Below are 20,870 nucleotides of genomic sequence, written 5' to 3'. Positions count from 1 at the left end.
CCAGTCTTCAGTCCCACCTGGGCTCAGGTTTGGAGTCATCCCATCCTAGGGGCTGGACATGGGAATGAAGAAGCCTCCAGATGAACCCAGCTTCCTTTCAGGTCTTCTCAGGTGAGTTCCCAGACACCACAGAAAAGAGACTAGCCATTGCCACTGTATGCTTTCTGAAGTCCTCTTAGCCACAGCTTCCATAAGCATGATAAAATGATTGTTTTAGCCACTGAGTTTTGGCTAGTTACTGCAGCATGCCCACCCTGAGCGGATTGCAGGGTCTGTCCCCGAGGGACCTGCCCACCCCAAGCAGCCAAACATCTCCTGGGAGGCGTAGGTCATGTACACTAAGCCGTCTTCATCCTTGTAGTCCCTGTAGATCTCTGCCATGGTCACACTGAGGCTGGCCAGGCTCTTGTTATTCACCAGCAAGTAAAGGCTTCGGTGGCCCTCAGGACCATGCGGCTCCAGATGATGCCGAGGAACTGGGTCATGGTCAACTCCTGTGGAATCAGGAACTTGGTTTTGTCCAGCAGGGGCAGGAACTTCTCCATGGGGCAGCGCTCCACTATCACCGGGATCTTGTTTGGGAACTTTGCCCGGATTCCAGCAACTTCCTTTTGTCTGGTTGCTAAGCTCTTCCTCTGCTTGAAAGGTCTGAGGCTTGGGATTTGCTGTGGAGGCAGCATTTTACTTGACAGCTGTATCTGTATCTGTCTTAAAAATGAAAAAAAAAAAAAAATCCCACACCAGGAGGTAACTCATTCCACCAGCTGCTCTCTGACTGCCTGCAGGAGGCTAAAGCCATTTTTTTTTTTTTTTTTGCAGTTTTTGGCTGGGGCTGGGTTTGAACCTGCCACCTCTGGCACATGGGGGTGGTGCCCTACTCCTTTGAGCCACAGGCGCCACCCCTCCCTTTTTCTTTTTTTTTAGAGACAAGAGTCTCACTCTACTACCCTTAGTAGACTGCTGTGGCATTACAGCTCACAGCAACCTCCAGCTCTTGGGCTTAGGCGATTCTCTTGCCTCCTGAGTAGCTGGGACTACAGGCGCCTGCCACAATGCCCGGCTATTTTTTTTTGTTGTTGTTGTTGCAGTTTGGCCGGGACTGGGTTTGAACCCCCCACCCTCTGTATATTAGGCCGGCGCCCTACTCACTGAGCCACAGGTGCCACCCTGTACAATTTGTTTTTAAAATTATATGCTAATGTTAATTTCACTAAAATGGATAATTCAAAGACAAAGAAAAATAGTAAGTGATTGGAAAAAAACCTTGTAAGTTAGTCTTGAAAATACGTAGCAGGGAAAAGGTAACAGCAGTATAACGGCAGGCTTCCTACATAGCACAGGCCTGGAGTTACTTTCCTTCCCCAAACCCTGTCTGAGAGTCAAGCCCAGGTAAAAGTTTCCTGGGTACCTCTATTCCATTCTCTCTTTTTGAGCTCTTTGACTTGAGGCTGGAGTAGGAATCTCACTCACAGCAATAGTCTTGTGTGGACAATGGGTGGTGAATTGGTGCACAGGGCATCAACTGTATTCCCTCCCTTCCCTTTTTTTGAGACAGAGTCTCACTTTGTCACTCCCCAGTAGAGTGCTCTAGCGTCATAGCTCACAGCAACCTCAGATTCTTGGGCTCAAGTGATTCTCTTGCTTCAGCCTTCCGAGATTATGGGACTACAGGAGCTAGCACAACATTCTGCTATGTTTAGAGATGGGGGTCTTGCTCTTGCCCAGGCTGGTCTCCAACTCCTGAATTCAGGCAATTCACCGGCTTCAGCCTCCCAGAGTGCTAGGATTATAGGTGTGAGCCACTGCACACAGCTTAACTGTGTTATAAATTTGTATTGTTCTTTTTTTTTTTTTTTTTTTTTGGTAGAGACAGAGTCTCACTGTACCGCCCTCGGGTAGAGTGCCGTGGCGTCACACGGCTCACAGCAACCTCTAACTCTTGGGCTTACGTGATTCTCTTGCCTCAGCCTCCCGAGCAGCTGGAACTACAGGCACCCGCCACAACACCCGGCTATTTTTTTTGTTGCAGTTTGCCACCCTCGGCACATGGGGCCGGCGCCCTACTCACTGAGCCACAGGCGCCGCCCTAAATTTGTATTGTTCAACATTGAATTTCCAGCACTAGAAAACAGGTTGCACTGCTGAAAGCGGCCTAGTACATTTCTATTTCCTTTTCTTCATAGCATTCTGAATTGCATGATTGCTTTAGCTATGTGGTGAAATTACATTATCTACAAAACTATTACTTTGTAATAGTAATAGCTAGCATTTTTTGTTTATTATTTATGAATTTTCTGCTTCTTATAAATTATACACCTAACAATAGGAGGAATCTGTTCTTGTATTTACTACTGTATTCCCAGCACAGAGACTAGAACCAAACAGGTGCTAATCATTCCTTAGATTTTTTTTTTTTTTGAGACAGAGTCTTACTTTGTTACCCTTGGTAGAGTGGTCTGGTGTCACAGCTCACAGCAACCTCAAATTCTTGGGCTCGAGCAATTTTCTTGTCTTAGCCTTCCAAATAGCTGGGAGTACAGGCACCCACCACGACAAGAGCAAGACTGGTCTTGAACCTGTGAGCTGAGACAATCCACCCACTTTAGCCTCCCAGAGTGCTAGGACTACAGGCATGAGCCACTGCACCTGGCTCAGTAGATATTTGTTGATTGAATAACTCAAGGGGCATTGAACAATATTTTTCCACAAAGAATTAAAAGATATTTTATCACTCTAATGAAGAAATTTTGTAATTTTAAGGAAAATGATCTGTATCTCTATTTAAAATCTTATTCTAGGCTTGGCACCCACAGCTCAGTGGTTAGGGCACCAGCCACATGCACCAGGGCTGGTGGATTCAAACCCAGCCCGGGCCTGCTGAACAACAAGGACGATGATGACAACAATATCAACAACAACAACAACAACAAAACAGCTGGGCATTGTGGTGGGCACCTGTAGTCCCAGCTACTTGGGAGGCTGAGGCAAGAGAATAGCTTAAGCCTCAGGTTGCTGTGAACTGTGATTTGACAGCACTCTCCAGAGGGCGACATAGTGAGACTCCTTCTCAAAAAAAGAAAAAAACAAACCCCCAAAAACCTTAATCTAATGCTTAATACAAATTTAATAAGGGGGTACTAAAAAGAAGAAGCAATTTTATCTGTAGCTTATTTGATTTGATTTCTATGTGATTTAAATCTAACAGTGGGGTCATGTTTAGACTGTGTGCCCAGTTCAGTTTTTAAACAAGTGTTTGCTTCAGAATTATTCCATTTTAATATCTTTTATTTTATTATATCTACCAGTAATTTTAACATTATTGTTATTGTTAAGATAATAGCTGTAACAGCAATTGTGCTAAGCACTGGGAAAGAGAAACAATATGCATAATAGCTTTTGAAATAATTTTGGTTCTTGAGCTATCAATTTAGGCTTATTTTTATAATTCACTATTCAACCACTTTATGTGTTAAATGAAATGAATCTTAAAGATTAAGATATTTATTTATTTTTATTTATCTATTTAAAAGGAGGGCTTGTTCTTTTATTTATTTATTTTTTGGCCGGGGCTGGGTTTGAACGCACTACCTCTGGCATATGGGGCTGGCGCCCTACTCCTTTGAGCCACAGGCGCCACCCAAGATTAAAATATTTCATAAGTTATATTCTAGTTTGAGGAAGTTGATAACTTAGTATGTTATCTGTTTTAAAGAAATACTGAGAAATTGTGTGGGTCAGCTTTATCCAAGAGAGAATGGTTAGTTTTCTGTCTCCTACAGAAATTAGGTAAACTTGTGAGTCTCTTAGGGATGAACATTCACATGATCAAGCTTGACTATCTGCCATGACAGAGAGACCTGGCTTTGCAGATAACCTGGCTTTGCAATTTCACCACATGGATAAAGCAACCATCCAATTCAGGAAGTTGGAGAATGATACAGAAGCATAACAGAATGAAATTGGGGATGCTAAGGGGTCGAATCCAGAGATACTGCACCAAATTTGCCCACATTTATTAGGACCTGGCCAATTCTATGATAGCTCATCAACCTCACAAATCTAAATTGATATGAAATGTTTACTTGACTAAATCTTCCTGGTGCCCTGATCAATTGCCCTATATTTTCTCAGTGGAAAATTTCACATTGAGCTTTATTTTTTGATGTGGGGGAATTTATTATTGAGGCATTCAAAAAGACTTTATTGTATTTTTTCTTCTGGATTGTTTAATTGAGTTCGTTTTTTGAAAGCAGCAGTTTAAGAGACACCTTACTCCTTTACCAGGGAAGACAAGTACTTCAGTTCCTCTTCATGCACCCAGGAAGTCTTTGGAACACAGTAATTTTACTTCTAGCACTAGCTCCCAAGATATATATCCAATTGGAACAGAACTAAAGAATATTTCTCCCTTAAGAGAACTATAGTGCATTTCATGACAGCTTGGCCAATGACGGCCTAGCTGCTGAAAATCCCGTCAGGTGCTCTTGGTGTGTGAATCCTCTGGGTGTCTAAGTGTGCCATCTTTTGCTATCTTCTGGGTGGATTCAGTCTCATTCTCTTCTTTTGTAGCAGCCACTAGTTGTTTATCTAGAGGGGATACTAAGAAACTGTGAGAAAGGAGTAGAATTTTACTTTAAACTGTTTGATCTTATTGCATTGCTATCACACAGCTACATAAAAGGGAAAAAAGCAAGAAGGAAAAATCCTGCCAAAATCTAAACATCGTATAATAAACCCTAAGTGTGAAGGCTTCCCCAGTGAAAGATAGACACTTTTTTGTTTGTTTGTTTGAGATAGAGTCTCACTATGTCACCCTCGGTAGAGTGCTGTGGCGTCACAGCTCACAGCAACCTCAAACTCTTAGCCTTAAGCGATTATCTTGTCTCATCTCCCAAGTAGCTGGGACTACAGGTGCCCACCGTAACACCAGGCTATTTTTGTTGTAGTTGTCATTGTTGATTAGCTGGCTCGGGCTGGGTTTAAACCTGTCAGCCTTGGTGCATGTGGCTGGTGCTGGAACCACTGTGCTATGGGCGTTGAGCTGAAAGATAAGACACTTTTAAACCTCAGTCTTAGTCATTGGGCTTCCTATCATTCTCTTCAGGGCCAGCTTTACCTCTTGGTTCCGCAGAGTGTAGATAAGGGGGTTGAGGAAAGGAGTGATGGCTGTGGGGAACAGGGCAGCTGCGCCATCCAGGGGGCTGTTGGTTCCAGGCCTTAGGTAGATGAAGGCACAGGGCACATAGTACACAGTGACCACGGTTACATGGGCTCCACAGGTTGAGAAGGCCCGGCGCCGCCCATCGGCTGTACGGATTCTCAGGATGGTCTGAATGATCTGTATGTAGGACAGGAGGATTAGGGAGAAGCAACTGGCAACCACGACCCCAATGTCCACAAAGGTCACCAGCTCATTGACTGTTGTATCAGCACAGGCCAGCTTCAAAACAGCAGGGATGTCACAGAAGAAGTAATCTACCTGATTGGGCCCACAGTAGGGCAGGCGGAAGGTCAGGATGGCCTGGAAAGCCCCATGGATGGATCCTGCCAGCCAAGCTCCAGCTACCAGCAAGGCACTCAGCTTAGCAGTCATGAGGACAGGGTAGCGCAGGGGCTGGCATATTGCCAGATATCTGTCATAGGCCATCAGCGTGTAGAGGAAACACTGGGTGCTGCCCAGGAAGTGATAGAAATAGAGCTGAGCCACACAGCCACCAAAAGGGATGGGTTTGATGCCCAAAGTGAAGGTCATCACGAGGCGAGGGACGATGATGGAAGAGATGCCCATGTCAATGACGGAAAGAACACCAAGAAAGATGTACATGGGGCGGGCATGGAGTTTCGGGTCCGCTGAGACGGTGATTAGAATAAGCAGGTTTCCCAGCTGAGTCAGGATGTAGATTAGCAAAAAGAACATGAAAAGGACCATCCTTAGGCTGAGGGGGTAGGGAATTCCTGTGAGGATGAACTCAGTCAGCAGCGTGCTGTTGACTCTCGGCATCTCCCAAAGAGATCTCACCTAAAGAACACAAAACAGTAATTGGCATAGAAGTGAGGGGAGAGTGAAGGGAAACTAGAGAAAGAGATTGGGGCGATGAAAGAGAAGTTTCTCTCTTATGCGCTGGCAGGTGTTTTGTAAGTAAAAAAAAATTTTTTTTTTTTTAAGAGACAGAGTCTCATTTTGTCACCCTCGGTAGAGTGCTGTGGCATCACAGCTCACAGCAACCTCCAGCTCTTGGGCTTAGGTGATTCTCTTGCCTCAGCTTCCTGAGTAGCTGGGACTGCAGGTGCCCGCCACAATGCCAGGCTATTTTTAGAGATGAGTTCTCACTCTGCCTCAGGCTGGTCAAAAATTGGTGAGCTCTTTATGGAGAATAAGCATTCTTTTGCATTAAATTTTGGAGAAAATTCACTGGTGAAAAAAAAAAAAAATTGGTGAGCTCAGGCGATCCACCTACCTTGGCCTCCCAGAGTGCTAGGATTACAGGCCTGAGCCACCACGCCTGGCCAAATTGAAATAAATTGATTGTTTTTTTCCCTCTGGAATGGTTTGCATCCACTCAGGAGGAGAGTAAGACCAACAGGGAATATCAGGGGTTCCACGAATAATGATTCCCTCTACCTTTACTGCTGTGCAGGGAGCGTTCTACCCTGGGTTGGAGGACTGTGAAGACCAAGGAACTGACAACATTTATGCTGCTGGCTGGAAGCACCAAAGGTAAGTACTTTTTTTTTTTTTTGACAGTCTCACTATGTTGCCCTCAGTAAAGTGCCACCGTGTCACAGCTCACCGCAACCTCAAACTCTTGGGTTTAAGCAATTCTCTTGCCTCAGCCTCCCAGGTAGCTGAGACTACAGGTGCCCTCCACAATGCCCGGTTACTTTTTGGTTGTAGGTGTCATTGTTGTTTGGCAGGCCCCTGGTGGGTTCGAACCTGCCAGCTATGGTGTATGTGGCTGGCGCCCTACCCACTGAGCGATAGGCGCCGAACCCAAAGGTAAGTATTATTACGGATCTCAGGCATCAGCTTGCCCCTACCATTGATCTGGTTATCAGCTTACTTCTTGGTCCTGAGTGAGTGTCACTCAGAGTTCCTCTAGATTTTTATTTCCTCACTGGGGCTATAAGAGTGGGAATGAAACTGTGTATCCAGTTTTGGCAAATAGCGAATGACAATGGGTATATTCAATAGTCTTTTCATTAAACACTTAACTTTAAACTGATTCTGCCCATGGCAGGTATAGTGGCTCACGCCTGTAATCCCAGCACTCTGGGAGGATGAGGCAGGTGGATCCCTGAGCTCAGCAGTTCGAGACCAGCCTGAGCAAGAGCGAGATCCCCACTCCCTAGCTGCCCCCCCTAAAAAAAATAGCCAGATGTTGTAGCTGGTGGCTTTCGTCCCAGATACTCAGGAGGCTGAGGCAAGAGGATGGCCTGAGCTCAAGACTTTGAGGTTGCAGTGAGCTGTAATGCCACAGCACTCTACCCAGGGTGACAAAGTGAGACTATCTCAAACCCCCCCAAAAAAAACAAACAAAAAAGTAAATAAATAAACTGACTCTGCTAAAATTCTGTCAAAGCTTAGCTCTCATTATCTAACTAGCTCTGTTATGGAACTTAAATTAAGCAGTAAATATCTCACTCTATGCCGTTTTAGCCTCTTTTAAGTGAATGAAAAACAGTTGTGATTTGTTTGGTTTTAAATATTATAGTAACGGAAAACAGTGATAGTTGAATTTCAAACACTTGACCCCAGGGCTCTTTCAGATGCCAGAGCTACAGGCACTGTTCTCCTCCTCCCACTTCCTAACTTCAGAAAGTACAGAGGCTTGAGTTCTCACACAGGTTCCCTGAGAAATTCATGACTGCCCAACAGTAGTGCTGGGCTGAGTGAGCTCAGGTGCTGCTCTTGTCTGGGTGTTGTGGGATGCTGTAGCTTTCTGGTTCACTGAGGTCTGATTTTAAACCCTTCAGTTTTTTTTTTTTTTAGATTGAGTCTCACTTGGTCACCCTGGGTAGAATACCATGGAGTCATAGTTTATAGCAAGCTCAAACTCTTGGGCTCAGCCTCCCAAGTAGCTGGGACTACAGGCGCCTGGCTATTTTTTTTTTGAGATGGTGGTCTTACTCTTGGGCAGGCTGGTCTTGAACTCATGAACTCAGGCAATCCACCTGCCTCAGTCTCCCAAGTGTTGGGATTATAGGCATGAGTCACATCACCCAGCCCTAACCCTTTAGATTTAATTAATTAATTAAATTATTTATTTTTTTGAGACAAAGTCTTACTATGTCACCCACGGTAGAGTGCTATGATGTCACAGCTCACAGCAACCTCAAATTCCTGGGCTTAAGTGATTCTCTTGCCTCAGCCTCCCAGTAGCTGGGACTACAGGTGCCTGCCACAATACCCGGCTATTTTTTGTTGTAGTTGTCATTGTTGTTTAGCTGGCCTGGGCCAGATTTGAACCCTCCAGCCTCAGTGTATGAGGCTGGCACTGTAACCACTGTGCTATGGGAGCAGAGCCAACCCTTTAGGTTTAAAAGCCTGAGTTGGTCAGGTCTCCCTCTGGGAAATGAACTTATGCTATTCAAGTATCTGAGAGAATGACTTCTAAACCAAACAACAAAATTATTAACAGTGGGAGATCTCACTCCCATGACTGAAATGGTGTGTCTGCTACCCAGGCTACCCACTTATTAATAACATTAAGGGCTCTGGAAATCAAATTAGGAATCAGATTTGTATTTCTGAGTTTGAATCAGAGGAAGAGGAATTTGATAAGGCACACTTAATTTAGGTCACAATGAATTACATCTAGCAAACCACACAGCCTCTTTTCCAAAGGGAATACTTCAATTTCCTCTTCAGATAAAATATCTTTCCCCCTGAGCAGTAGTGGGATACATTGACAAAGTTTTATTTTAATTATTTTTTCCTGAATTTATATCTCTTTTAGATTGCCTTTGTTATTTCCATTGTCTCTTTTCCTAACTTTTTAAGAGTTCCCTAATTGTTTTTTTCTTTTCTTTCTTTCTTTTTTTTTTTTTGTAAAGACCGTCTCACTTTTTCACCATTGGTAGAATGCCATGGCATCACACAGCTCACAGCAACCTCCAACTCCTGGGCTTAGGTGAGTCTCTTGCCTCAGCCTCCCACGTAGCTGGGACTATAGGTGCCTGCCACAATGCCCGGCTAATTTTTTGTTGCATATACCCGTCACCCTCGGTATATGGGGCCAGTGCCCTACATACTGAGCCACAGGCGCTGCCCTTTTTATTTTTATTTTTTCTGGAGACAGAGTCTCACTTTGTCGCCCTTGGTAGAGTGCTGTGACATCATAGCTCACAGCAACTTCAAACTCCTGGGCTCAGGTGATTCTCTTGTCTCAGCCTCTTGAGTAGCCCCTTGCCCTACAGCCCTCTACCCCAACACTTCACTATTTTTAGAGATGAGGTCTCGCTCTTGCTAGGATGGTCTCGAACCTGTCAGCTAAGGCAATCCACTTGCTTCTGCCTCCCAGAGTGCTAGGATTTCAGGTGTGAGCCACTGTGCCTGGCAATGTGTTGATTCTTGTTTTGTTTAATCATAGAGAAGAGTATTTCTTAATTTAGCCCTGAGATTTTATTATGTATTTATTTGAAACAGACTCTCACTCTTTTGCACTAGGCTAGAGTGCCCTGGCATTGTAGCTCACAGCAACCTCTAATTCCTGGGCTCATGCGATCCTCTTGCCTCAGCCTCCCAAGTAGCTGGGACTATAAGCATGTACCACCATGCCCAGCTAATTTTTCTATTTTTAGTAGGGTCTCACTCTTGTTCAGGCTGATCTTGAACTCCTGAGCTCAAGCAATCCACCTACCTCGGCTTCCCAGAGTGCTAGGATTACAGGTGTGAGCCACCATGCCTGGCCACATTTTAGAATCATCTTGACTGAGGGATAAGGGGAAGGAATGCAATCTTATTTGTGAAACTGAATGTCTTAATTTAGTTATAAATATTAAAAGGAAAACTTCTCTTTACCTTTGATCTATTATAACCTTCCTCCCTGTGTCACTGCCATTATTACAGATCTCCAAGCATGAAGCTTGGTATTTACTGGGTAACTACCCCTTATTTTGATTTATTAATATTGTTTTTTTTTTTTTTTTGAGACAGAGCCTCAAGCTATCAACCTGGGTAGAGTGCCATAGTGTCACAGCTTACAGCAACCTCCAACTCCTGGGCTTAAGCGATCTTCTTGCCTTAGCCTCCCAAGTAGCTGGGACTACAGGTGCCTGCCACAACACCAGGCTATTTTTTGGTTGTAGTTGTCATTGTTGTTTGGCAGGCCCAGGCTGGATTTGAACCCACCAGCTCTAGTGTACGTGGCTGGCGCCTTAGCTGCTTGAGCTACAGGTGCTGAGCCTGATTCATTAATATTGTAAATATGGTTCTGAGATTCTGAGGTGTTCTACTTAAATAATTTCAAAAAAAAAAAAGGGAAGAGAGAGAGAAATATGGCACAAAGAAAAAGTAACATGGTACTAATGAAACCTCAATGAATTAGGGTGATATGAACTCACAGAATAATGATGGCATTTTACATATGTGTAGTGCTGTAGTGCTTTCATAAGCCTTAGAGTTTTTTTTTTTTTTTGGTTGGGGCTGGGTTTGAACCCACCACCTCCGGCATATGGGGCCAGCGCCCTACTCTTTTGAGCCACAGGCACCTCCCAGCCTTAGAGTTTTATTATTCTGGAATAAGGACTCCAACCAGATCTTACTATTTCCAGTCTAGTGCTCTTTTTCTATGAGATCTGACAATTAAGTTTGCAAATTTATCCTAGAAAAAGTGCCATTTCCCTTATTCCTGAATATCACTATGATCGCCTTTGAAGAACTCCCCTTGGGAAACTATGAAGTGAAGCCAGCACCAAGTCTACCCTTCAAGGAAAGTTTGGAACTCTTTTTCTGGAATGGCCATCAGAGCTGTCATATTAACCCTTGACATGCTGAATGTCATCAAAATGTCTTCCTTTCAATATTTCCTTTATATTCGGACAAAGAAAAATGTCACTGGAGGCCAGATTAGGTGAGTAGGAAGGGTATTCCTATACAGTTGTTTGTTTATTGGCTAAAAACTCCCTCATAGACAGTGCTGTGTGAGCTGGTGCATTGTTGTAATACAGGAGCCATGAGTTGTTGGTGAAAAGTTTTGTCCAACTTGTTTATGCAACCTTTTCAGTACTTCCAAATGGTAAACTTGGTTAACTGTCCAGTTGGCACAAATCCATACTAAACAGTCCCTCTGATATTAAAAAAGGTTAGGGCGGCACCTGTGGCTCAAAGGGGTAGGGTGCCAGCCCCATATGCTGGAAGTGGCGGGTTCAAACCCAGCCAAAAAAAAGTTAGCAACACTGTTGTGGAGAATTGGTTGACTTCCACTGTGCATTTTGATGCTTTGTTTCAGGGCTGTGGTACACCCATGTTTCATCACCAGTGATAACATGGCCCAAAACATTTTCTTGCCTCTTCAAAAGGTCTTGGCAAACTTCAGCTCTCCTTTGCTTCTGTTCCTCATGAGCTCTTTGGGGCCATTTATGCACATACCTTTGTCATGACAAGATTTTCAATTAAGATTTTCCTAATTGGGTTTCTGTTCATATTTACTTGGTCTGCCGTGCTTCTCACAGTTAGCTGACAAGTTGACTAATTTTTGTGAGGTTTTCATCAGTTCTGCTTGCTACTGGCTGCCCTGACCTCTCTTCATCAGTGACATTTTCTCCCCCTAAAAAACACTTAATCCATTTGTATACTGACATTTTCTTCAAGGGATTATCCCCATAAACTTGGACTAACATGTCTGTGATTTCTTCCAATCTTCCAAAGTTTTAACAAAAAATTTGATGCTTGTTTGCTGCTCTAATTCAAGCTCTGACATTCTGGCCATGGCACTCAAAAACATGCAACCATAATGAATACCACTCAGTGTGACACTACACATGGCGACAGGAACACAGCTGTGAGACACTGATATACCAGGGTTATGAAACCTTACTGAGTTGTTTGTGCTGTGCTGTCAATGTACGTGTACAGTAGCAAGTTCACAAAGTTAATTGTCAGACCTTGTACATTTCCCAAACATTCCTTTCACAAATAACCAAGCCAAAATAATTTAGTAAATCATGTGATCTGAATAATGATTTCTTTTTTTAAGATGGAGTCTCATTCCATTGCCCCAGGCTAGAGTGCTATGGTGTCATGGCTCACAGCAACCTCAAACTTCTGGGTTCAAGTGATCCTTCTGCCTCAGTTTCCTAAGTAGGTGAGACTATAGGCCCCTGCCATGATACCTGGCTAATTTTTTTTTCTATTTTTAGTAGAGATGGGGGTGGGGTTCCTCACTCTTTCTCACTCTGGCCTTAAACTCCTGAACTCAAGTGATCCTCCTGTCTTGGCTTCCCAGAGTGCTAGGATTATAGGCAGGAGCTACCACGCTCAGCCTGAATAACAAATTTAAGAGAATGGAGGCCAGGTCCAGTAGCTCATACCTATAATCCCAGCTAGCACTCTGGGACGTTGAGGAGGGAGGATCCCTTGAACTCAAGAGTTCAAGACCAGCATGAGCAAGAGTGAGACTTGACTCTACTAAAAGAAAAAAAAATAGAAAAGTTAGTCAGTACTATGGTGGGGGCCTGTTGTCTCAGCTACTCAGGAAGCTGAGGCAGGAGCATTGTTTGAAAGCAGGAGTTTGCTGTGAGCAAGGTTGATGCCATGACAGGCACTGTAGCTTGTCTAAAAAAACAAACAAAACAAAAAAAGGAAAAAAGAAGAGTATGATAGTTCACTCTGTTAAGGATTCCAAACTGGCTCTGCTACCCTAATTCTACGCCTAGATGAGTGGAGTTAAGTGCAAGTTCTAAAATTAGAGTAGCTGACTTTTGTTACCAGGAACTCATGAAGTTGCCCAAATTCTTTTGTTGTCTGACATTTATCCTATTGAGCATTTCTTTTTTTTTTTTTTTTTCTTGTGGTTTTTGGCCGGGGCTGCTATTGAGCATTTCTTTAAAAGGTGGACTAGCCTCAGCGCCTGTAGCTCAGTGGCACCAGCCACATACACTGTGACTGGAGGGTTTGAACCCAGACCAGGCCTGCTAAACAACAATGACAACTGCAATAAAAAAATACCCGGGCGTTGTGGGAGGGTGCCTGTAGTCCCAGCTATTTGGGAGGCTGAGGCAAGAGAATCACTTAATCCTAAGAGTTAGGTTACCGTGAGCTGTGATGCCATAGCACTCGACCTAGGGTGACAGCTTGGGACTCTGTCTCAAAAAAAAAAATGGTAGTGACTGATTTACCAAGGGAATTACACACCATTTGTAATATGGCAAGGAGCCTCGCTTTAATCCCATTTCAGCAAACAAATTTTACTTAATTCTGGTCCAAACTACTCCCCTAAGTCTCATCACTCATCTCTCAAATGACCATGCAGAATACTTTATTTTTTGAGACAGAGTCTTACTATGTTGCCCTTGGTAGAGTGCTGTGGCATCATAGCTCACAGCAACCTCAAACTCTTGGGCTTAAGCGATTCTCTTGCCTCAACCTCCCAAATAGCTGGGACTACACATACCCTCCACAATGCCAGGCTATTTTTTTTTTTTTTTGGTTGTAGTTGTCGTTGTTGTTTGGTGGGCTGCGGGCTGGTTTCCAACCCTCCAGCTCTGGTGTATGTGGCTGGCGCCCTAGCTGATGAGCTACAGGTGCCAAGCCTCATGCAGAATACTTTAAAAAGTCTATTATTTTCTGAAAATCAACTCAAAGCACACTTCCTTTTTTTCTTTTTTTGAGACAGAGTCTCATTCTGCCCTTGGTAGAGTGCCATGACATCACATCTCACAACAACCTCAAACTCTTGGGCTCAAGTGATTCTCTTGCCTCAGCCTTCCAAGTAGTTAGGACTACAGATGCCCACCACAGTGTCTGCTACATTTTTTTTTAGAGACGGGGTCTTACTCTTGCTCTGGCTGGTCACGAACTCTTGAACTCAAGCAATCCACCTGCCTCAGCCTCCCAGAATACTAGGATTACAGGCATGAGCCACTGAGCTCAGCCTACAACTTTCTTTTTTTTATTTACAAAAAACATTTCAAATATTTGGAAAGCTGATATAAACTATTGCCCTTTTCTGAATTTCACAATAAGACATGCAAAACAGAAAGTACAGTGATTTGAAGATGAATTACATCGAAATGAATATATACATATGTACAATGACAAAAGTTTGAGTTACTAAATGTGAGACATGACACTGACAATTTCCTTTAAAACATGCAACCCTAGGCGGATCCTGTGGCTCAGTGAGTAGGGCACCGGCCCCGTATACCGAGGGTGGTGGGTTCAAACCTGGCCTGGCCAAATTGAAAAAAAAAAAAAAAATAGCCAGGTGTTGTGGCAGGCGCCTGTAGTCCTACCTACTCAGGAGGTTGAGGCAAGAGAATCGCCTAAGCTCAAGAGCTGGAGGTTGCTGTGAGCTGTGATACCACGGCACTCTACCGAGGGCGACAAGGTGAGACTCTGTCTCTAAAAAAAAAAAAAAAACATGCAACCCTAATTAGCAATGAGTTTAAATTGCCTGTTTAAAAAAAATCCACCAAGATAGAAATCAGTTTACAGCTTTACTCACATCTAGTTTTCAAATTTTGGACAGAGAAATTGTCTATAGGGGGGAGAAGGAACATGGCAGAGACCAAATAGAATGGGGCAAAGATAAAATCCAGGAAGCTCTTATCTTTTCTGGGTGGTATTAAAGCCAGGCGGTGAATGAACCTCTGATGAAGAATAGCTTTGGAGAAAGATGAGGCCAATTGAAGTCTGGAGAGCTGTGTTACCTTGACATAAATAGGCTAGATGGTAGTTGTATAGTCAGAACAGTAAAGACATTTATTTTTCAAATTTTTTAGAGACAGAGTTTTATTTTGTCGCCCTCGGTAGAGTGCCATGGTGTCTCAGCTCACAGCAACCTCCAGCTCTTGGGCTTAGGTGATTCTCTTCCCTCAGCCTCCTGAGTAGCTGGGACTATAGGCCCCCGCCACAACGCCTGGCTATTTTTTTGTTGTTGCAGTTTGGCCAGGGCCATGTTTGAACCCACCACCCTTGGTATGTGGGGCCGGCGCCCTACTCACTGAGCCACAGGCGCTACCCCCAGTAAGGAAAGTTTTTGTGAGAGCAGGTAGAGAACTACGTTGAGTAGACAAGGAACGATATTGAGAAATGAAGTGACCGAGCGTGAAGAAACCCCTTACACAGTGCTTGGACCCAACATTTATCGGTATCTGAAACTTACTTTGTGGTCGTTTATATTTGGGACTGTCTTCCTCTCTTTCCAGCTCCTCTCCACGTCACTGATAAGTCTTATAGGTCACGTTTAATTCTAGAAAATGGATTAGGATGGTGGCAGGTGCTACTTGTGGGGGAGGAAGTTACTGCCACCTGGAGACAAGAGCGTCCACTGAAAATCCTTCTGCAATATGAGAGAAAGGACATAAGCCTGTTCCTACCGAGATTTTAAAACCTCACAGGGTTAACAGCAGTGATTGTGCAGAGCTCATAGCAGAAGACCCAATTCATCAGTTCAGGCTGAATCAAAATAAAGGACCAAACTACTTGAATTACTATTTGCTTGGTTGTTTGTAGATCTCCTCTTCCAGCTTCCTTGTGAACCGGAGGAAAGGTTGTGGGTCTTACTCAAGGTTACTGCTGCAGTTATCTCTCCTGTGTTCTATCATTTGTTTCATTTTCCTCAGAGTCAATTAGAGTGTGTGAGATCTTTAGCTAAGGGAATACTGTAATAGCCCCCTGTGATAAAGCAATACCAGTACCCATAATTTGCTTCCCGGGAGACTCCCTTAGTTTCTAACTTTTTCCTATTTTGTAACATCTGGTGGGAAAAAGTCTGTGGGTATTAACAGAGCTTATTTATAGCTTCATATCTGTGATTTTCTTTCCTTTTCAAAACAAATTTGGGAAAAAAAAGAAGAAAAATCTAATGTGGTTGTTACTAGTCAAGAGATATTTTCTTAATGGTGCATTCGCATTTTATGAAATTCATATTCCTTTGAATTACTAAGGTGCTGTGCTAAGATAGGTTTTTATAGACCAGAAGAAATATAGAATCTCAAGGTTATAGGGACATTGGATGTCATCCAATCTAACTATCACTTACAATATTTTAAGTCATGCTTTCTGAGCAGTGATGTTTCTTAGTATTTCTTGGTCCTGTTTCTTTGAATACTTTGAATTTGGTCTGACCTCTAGTCTTATCTTCAGTTTGTCTGAATTCAGACTGAATTCAGTTTTTCTTTTTTTGAAGACAAAGTCTCATTCTGTTGCCCAGGCTACAGTGCTGTGGCCTAGCTCACAGCAACCTAGAACTCCTGGGTTCAAGTGATCATCTTGCCTCAGCCTCCCGAGTAGCTGGGATGAGAGGTGCCCACCACAATGCCTGTCTGGCTAGTTTTTCCATTTTTAGTAGAGATTTGGTCTCGCTCTTACTCAGGCTAGTCCAATTTCTTTATAATTTTTTTAGGAATAACATACTTGGTAGAACTCAGGTGTGGAAGTCAGCATGAGTCCTACAAACCAAACTGTATATTGCTGTATGTGGAAAACTATTTATGAAATAATTAATATGCTTTTTTTTTTGAGACAGAGTCTCACTATGTTGCCCTTGGTAGAGAGCCGTAGTGTCACAGCTCACTGCAACCTCCAACTCTTGCCTTAGCCTCCCAAGTAGCCGGGACTACAGGTGCCCACTGCAATGCCTGGCTATTTTTTGCTTGCAGTTGTCATTGTTGTGTGGTATGCCCCGGCTGGGTTCAAACTCACCAGCTCTGGTGTATGTGGCACCCTAACTGCTGAGCCACAGGTGCCGAGCCAGAATTAATATTCTTAAAATGATAATACCCAAAGCAATTTATAGATTTTATGCGATCAATCCTTATTAATATACCAATGAGGTACCTTGCAGAAATAGAAAAAATAACACTAAAACTTACAGGGCATTCCAAAAGACCCAGAATAGCCAGAGTAATCCTGAGTGAGAAGAACAAAGATAGAGGCATCATATTATCTGACTTAAAAATATACTGCAAAACTATAGTAACTTGGGTGCTGGCATAAAACAGACATATAGACTAATGGAATGGAAGAGAGAACTCAAATCAATCCAGGCATTTACTTTCAGCTCATTTTTGACAAAGGCACCAAGAACATACAATGATCTCTTCAACAAATGCTGATGGGGAAACTGGATAACAAGATACAGAAAAATGAAACCTGACCCCTATTTCTCACCATATGTAAAAATCAAATCAAATGGACTAAATACTTAAAATCTAATACTTGAAACTGTGAAACTATTAGAAGAAAACATTGGAGAAATGCTCTAGGACATTGGTCTGGGCAAAGATTTTTGTGTGTATAAGATCTTCTTCTTCTTTTTTATTGTCAGAGAGAAAGATTGATAAATATAATGAGCAAAAGAGGGCAAACAGAAGAGGGAGAACAGAACCTCCAGCAGCAGTTGGGGAATCCAAGTAGGAAGCCCCTGTGTATAAGATCTTAAAAGCACAGGCAGGCTGGGCATGGTGGCTCACTCCTATAATCCTAGCACTCTAGGAGGCTGAGACGGGTGGATTGCTTGAGTTCACAAGTTCAAGACCAGCCTGAGCAAAAAGCGAGACCCTCCGTCTCTACTAAAAATAAAAAAACTGAGACAAGAGGATCACTTGAGCCCAAGAGCTGGAGGGTGCTGTGAGCTATGATGCCCTAGCACTGTACCCAGGGTGACAGCTTGAGACTCTGTATCAAGCAAAACAAAACAAAACAAAAGCACAGGCAAAGCAAAAATAGACAATGGTATTGCATCAATCTGAAAAAGTTCTGCACACAGAAAGAAACAATCAAAGTGAAAAGGCAACCCACAGAATAGGAGAAAATGTTTGCAAACTATCTATTCATCTAAGAGGGCATTAATAACCAGAATATATAAGAAGCTTAGATAACTCAAAGCAAAAAATATCCACCAGAATGGGACCAAACAAAACCCCAAACCCACCAAAAAACCCAAAAGCTAAAACCACCAAAACCAACAACCACCAAACAACCAAACAAAACCCTAAATAATCAGATTAAAAGTTGCTGAAGGTGTGAATAGACATTTCTCAAAAGAGGTCATACATATAGTTAGTAGGTATATTAAAAAATATTCAACCTCACTAATCATCAGAGAAATGCAAATCAAACCACAGTGAAATATTATCTCAGTCCCATTAAAATGGCTTTTATCAATAGGAGAATAAAGGATGGTGATGAGGGTTTGGACAAAAGGGAATCCTTGTATTTTGTGGTGGGAATCTAAATTAGTGTGGCCATTATGAAAAACTCTATGGCGGTTCCTCAAAAAACTAACAGTAGAAGTACCATATGATCCAGCAATTCCACTATTGGTTATGTACCCTAAAGAAATGGGAAATCAGTATTTCAAAGAGATATCTGCACTCATGTTTATTGCAGCATAATTTACAATAGCTACAATACAGAAACAACTCAAGTGCTCACTAATGAATTAATGGATAAAAGAAAATGTGGTATATATATTGTGGAATATTATTCAGCCACAAAAAAGAATGAACCATTGTCATTTACAGCAACATAGATGGAACTGGAGGTCATTATGTTAAGTGAAATAAGCCAAGTACAGAAAGAAAAACATTGCATGTTTTCACCCATTTGTGGGAGCTAAAAAGAATGGATCTCATGAAGACAGAGAGAAGATTGGTGTTTTCCAAAGGCTAGAAAGAGTAGGGGGAGGAAGGAGATAAAGAGAGGTTGGTTAAAGGGTACAGATGTGCTCTTTGATAGAAGAAATAAGACCTAGTGTTTGATAGAGCAGTAAGGTGAGTATAGGTTAATCTATTGGTTATTTCATAATAGCTAGAAGAGAATAATTTAAATGTTTCTAGCATAAAGAAGTGGCAAATATTTAAAGCGATGGCTATCCCAATGACACTGATTTGATCTTTCTAAATTATATGAATGTATTAAATTATGACATGTACCCTGAAAATATGTACATCTATTATGTATCAATAAAAACCTATTGGCTATGAAAAAGTTATTGTAGACCCAGAAGTTGTCTTAAATGGTTTCTCCTATGGGGAAAGAATACTTGTAATCTCACTGTGACATTTTTTCTTCTAAAATACATTTTTTTTTTTTTTTTTTGTAGAGACAATGTTTCACTCTATCGCCCTCTGTAGAGGTGTCACACAGCTCACAGCAACCTCCAACTCCTGGGCTTAGACGATTCTCTTGCCTTAGCCTCTCGAGTAGCTGAGACTACTGGTGCCCACCACAACCCCAAGCAATTTTTTTGTTTTATTTGTTTAGCAGGCCTGGGCCGAGTTCCAATCCACGAGCCTTGGTGCATGTGGCCAGCGCCTTAACCACTGAGCTACGGGTGCCCCAAGATGTTTACATTCTTATTTTTCTGAGTCTTTGGTTTTATCTTACTCTTATTTAAAATAGGCTAGCATGACCCCTCATCTCTTGATGAGTGAAATTAGCAAATGGAGTAACACATTTACCTGGTCCTTCATTTTCTGGAAGGAGCTATTGACACTTGCTCTTATAGTATCCTCTACTTGAGTCTTCTGTCTCCAGCTACTTTTAAGTCTTTTTTGTTTTCTTTTGTTCCTCCAGGTAAGACCAGGACAAGTCACAGTGAATAAGGCAGAGGTTATTTACATAACCCTGGCAAGGTCAGAGGAGATTGCATGATTAACTGATAGGCCGCTGAATGACTGACTGGGCGGCTTCCAGATCTTTGTCTATTTGGCATTATAATAATTACCTAAAGTTTTTCTGGATGCTTTGGACAATTTAGACATAGTTCAAAAGACTTTTATGGTGATGTTTTAATTTTAAAAAATTGTTGATTCGATAAAGTGTTAGTTAGGATGAGGTAACAAAGTAACTCAACAAGAAATCTATGGATTAAAAACTGTTGTAGTAAAGTAACCTAACAATAAATCACAGGATTAAAAAAATTAAAAGTTAATTTCCCTCTCACTTAAAATTCTGTGGTGAGTGATCCAGGCTGATAGATGACTCTTCTCCACTTGGTCACAAGGTATTACTTGTGGGTCCCCATGATATGCCAGTTCTGATTCAAAGCAGGAAAAGAACAGAGAGAAATTCATGTGCCAGTTTTTAGGGCCAGGCCAGGAAGTATCACACATACACATAAATTCCTCTTATATTCAATTTGGGAAAACTTAGGTATATGACCATACCTGGCTGCAAGAGGGACTGGCAATTGTCCACTGAGGGGCAGCCATATTCTGGCTACAGCTCTCTAACTAGGGAAGGACAGAATGAATTTTGATGGACAGTCAGTCCTCTCCACTATAAGTGGCTACTAGTATGTATTGGGGAAAAGGGGGCTACAATAAAAACAGTAATAAAATGTGCTTTCCTTTCTTAAGAACTCCAATGTAAGCTATAATACAGTTCAGCCTATGCAAAGTGCTATTATAACATTCATAGGACTATAGGAATATAGGGAGAAGGATATATCTTATGACTGGGAGAATCAGAGAAAACTTCTTGCAGGAATAAAGATGTTCTCCAAGGCCTTGAAATAAGCATAACATATCAGTTTACTGATAGAGAGGAAGAATGGTATTCCAGATAGGAGACAAACTCATAAAAAGGCTAAAGGCAAGGAAGTACAGAGAATGTTTAAGGAATGGCAGGAAAATTAATGGGGCTGGGAATGAAAAGGGAGGTAGAGATCTTTTGGCAGGTGAAGTATGTTGGGAGCAGA

General features: G+C 42.4%; 1 protein-coding gene and 1 pseudogene across 1 annotated transcript; both read right to left on the bottom strand.

The window, feature by feature from the left end:
- Positions 1-231: 231 nt before the first annotated feature.
- On the bottom strand, positions 232-680 carry LOC128588637 (microtubule-associated proteins 1A/1B light chain 3C-like; annotated as a pseudogene).
- Positions 681-5,059: 4,379 nt separating this feature from the next.
- On the bottom strand, positions 5,060-6,001 carry LOC128588912 (olfactory receptor 10G3). The gene has a single exon (XM_053595671.1). It carries the CDS (start codon positions 5,999-6,001, stop codon positions 5,060-5,062), a length of 942 nt encoding a protein of 313 aa, XP_053451646.1.
- Between the last annotated feature and the right edge of the window lie 14,869 nt (positions 6,002-20,870).

Source organism: Nycticebus coucang, chromosome 6, assembly GCF_027406575.1.
Source record: "Nycticebus coucang isolate mNycCou1 chromosome 6, mNycCou1.pri, whole genome shotgun sequence".
In the NCBI taxonomy this organism is placed as follows: Eukaryota; Metazoa; Chordata; class Mammalia; order Primates; family Lorisidae; genus Nycticebus; species Nycticebus coucang.
This window is presented reverse-complemented; position numbering and strand designations above follow the sequence as displayed.

Excerpts from the sequence above, each read along its gene's own strand:
- LOC128588912 (XM_053595671.1), bottom strand. The coding sequence starts at position 6,001 with ATGCCGAGAGTCAACAGCACGCTGCTGACTGAGTTCATCCTCACAGGA.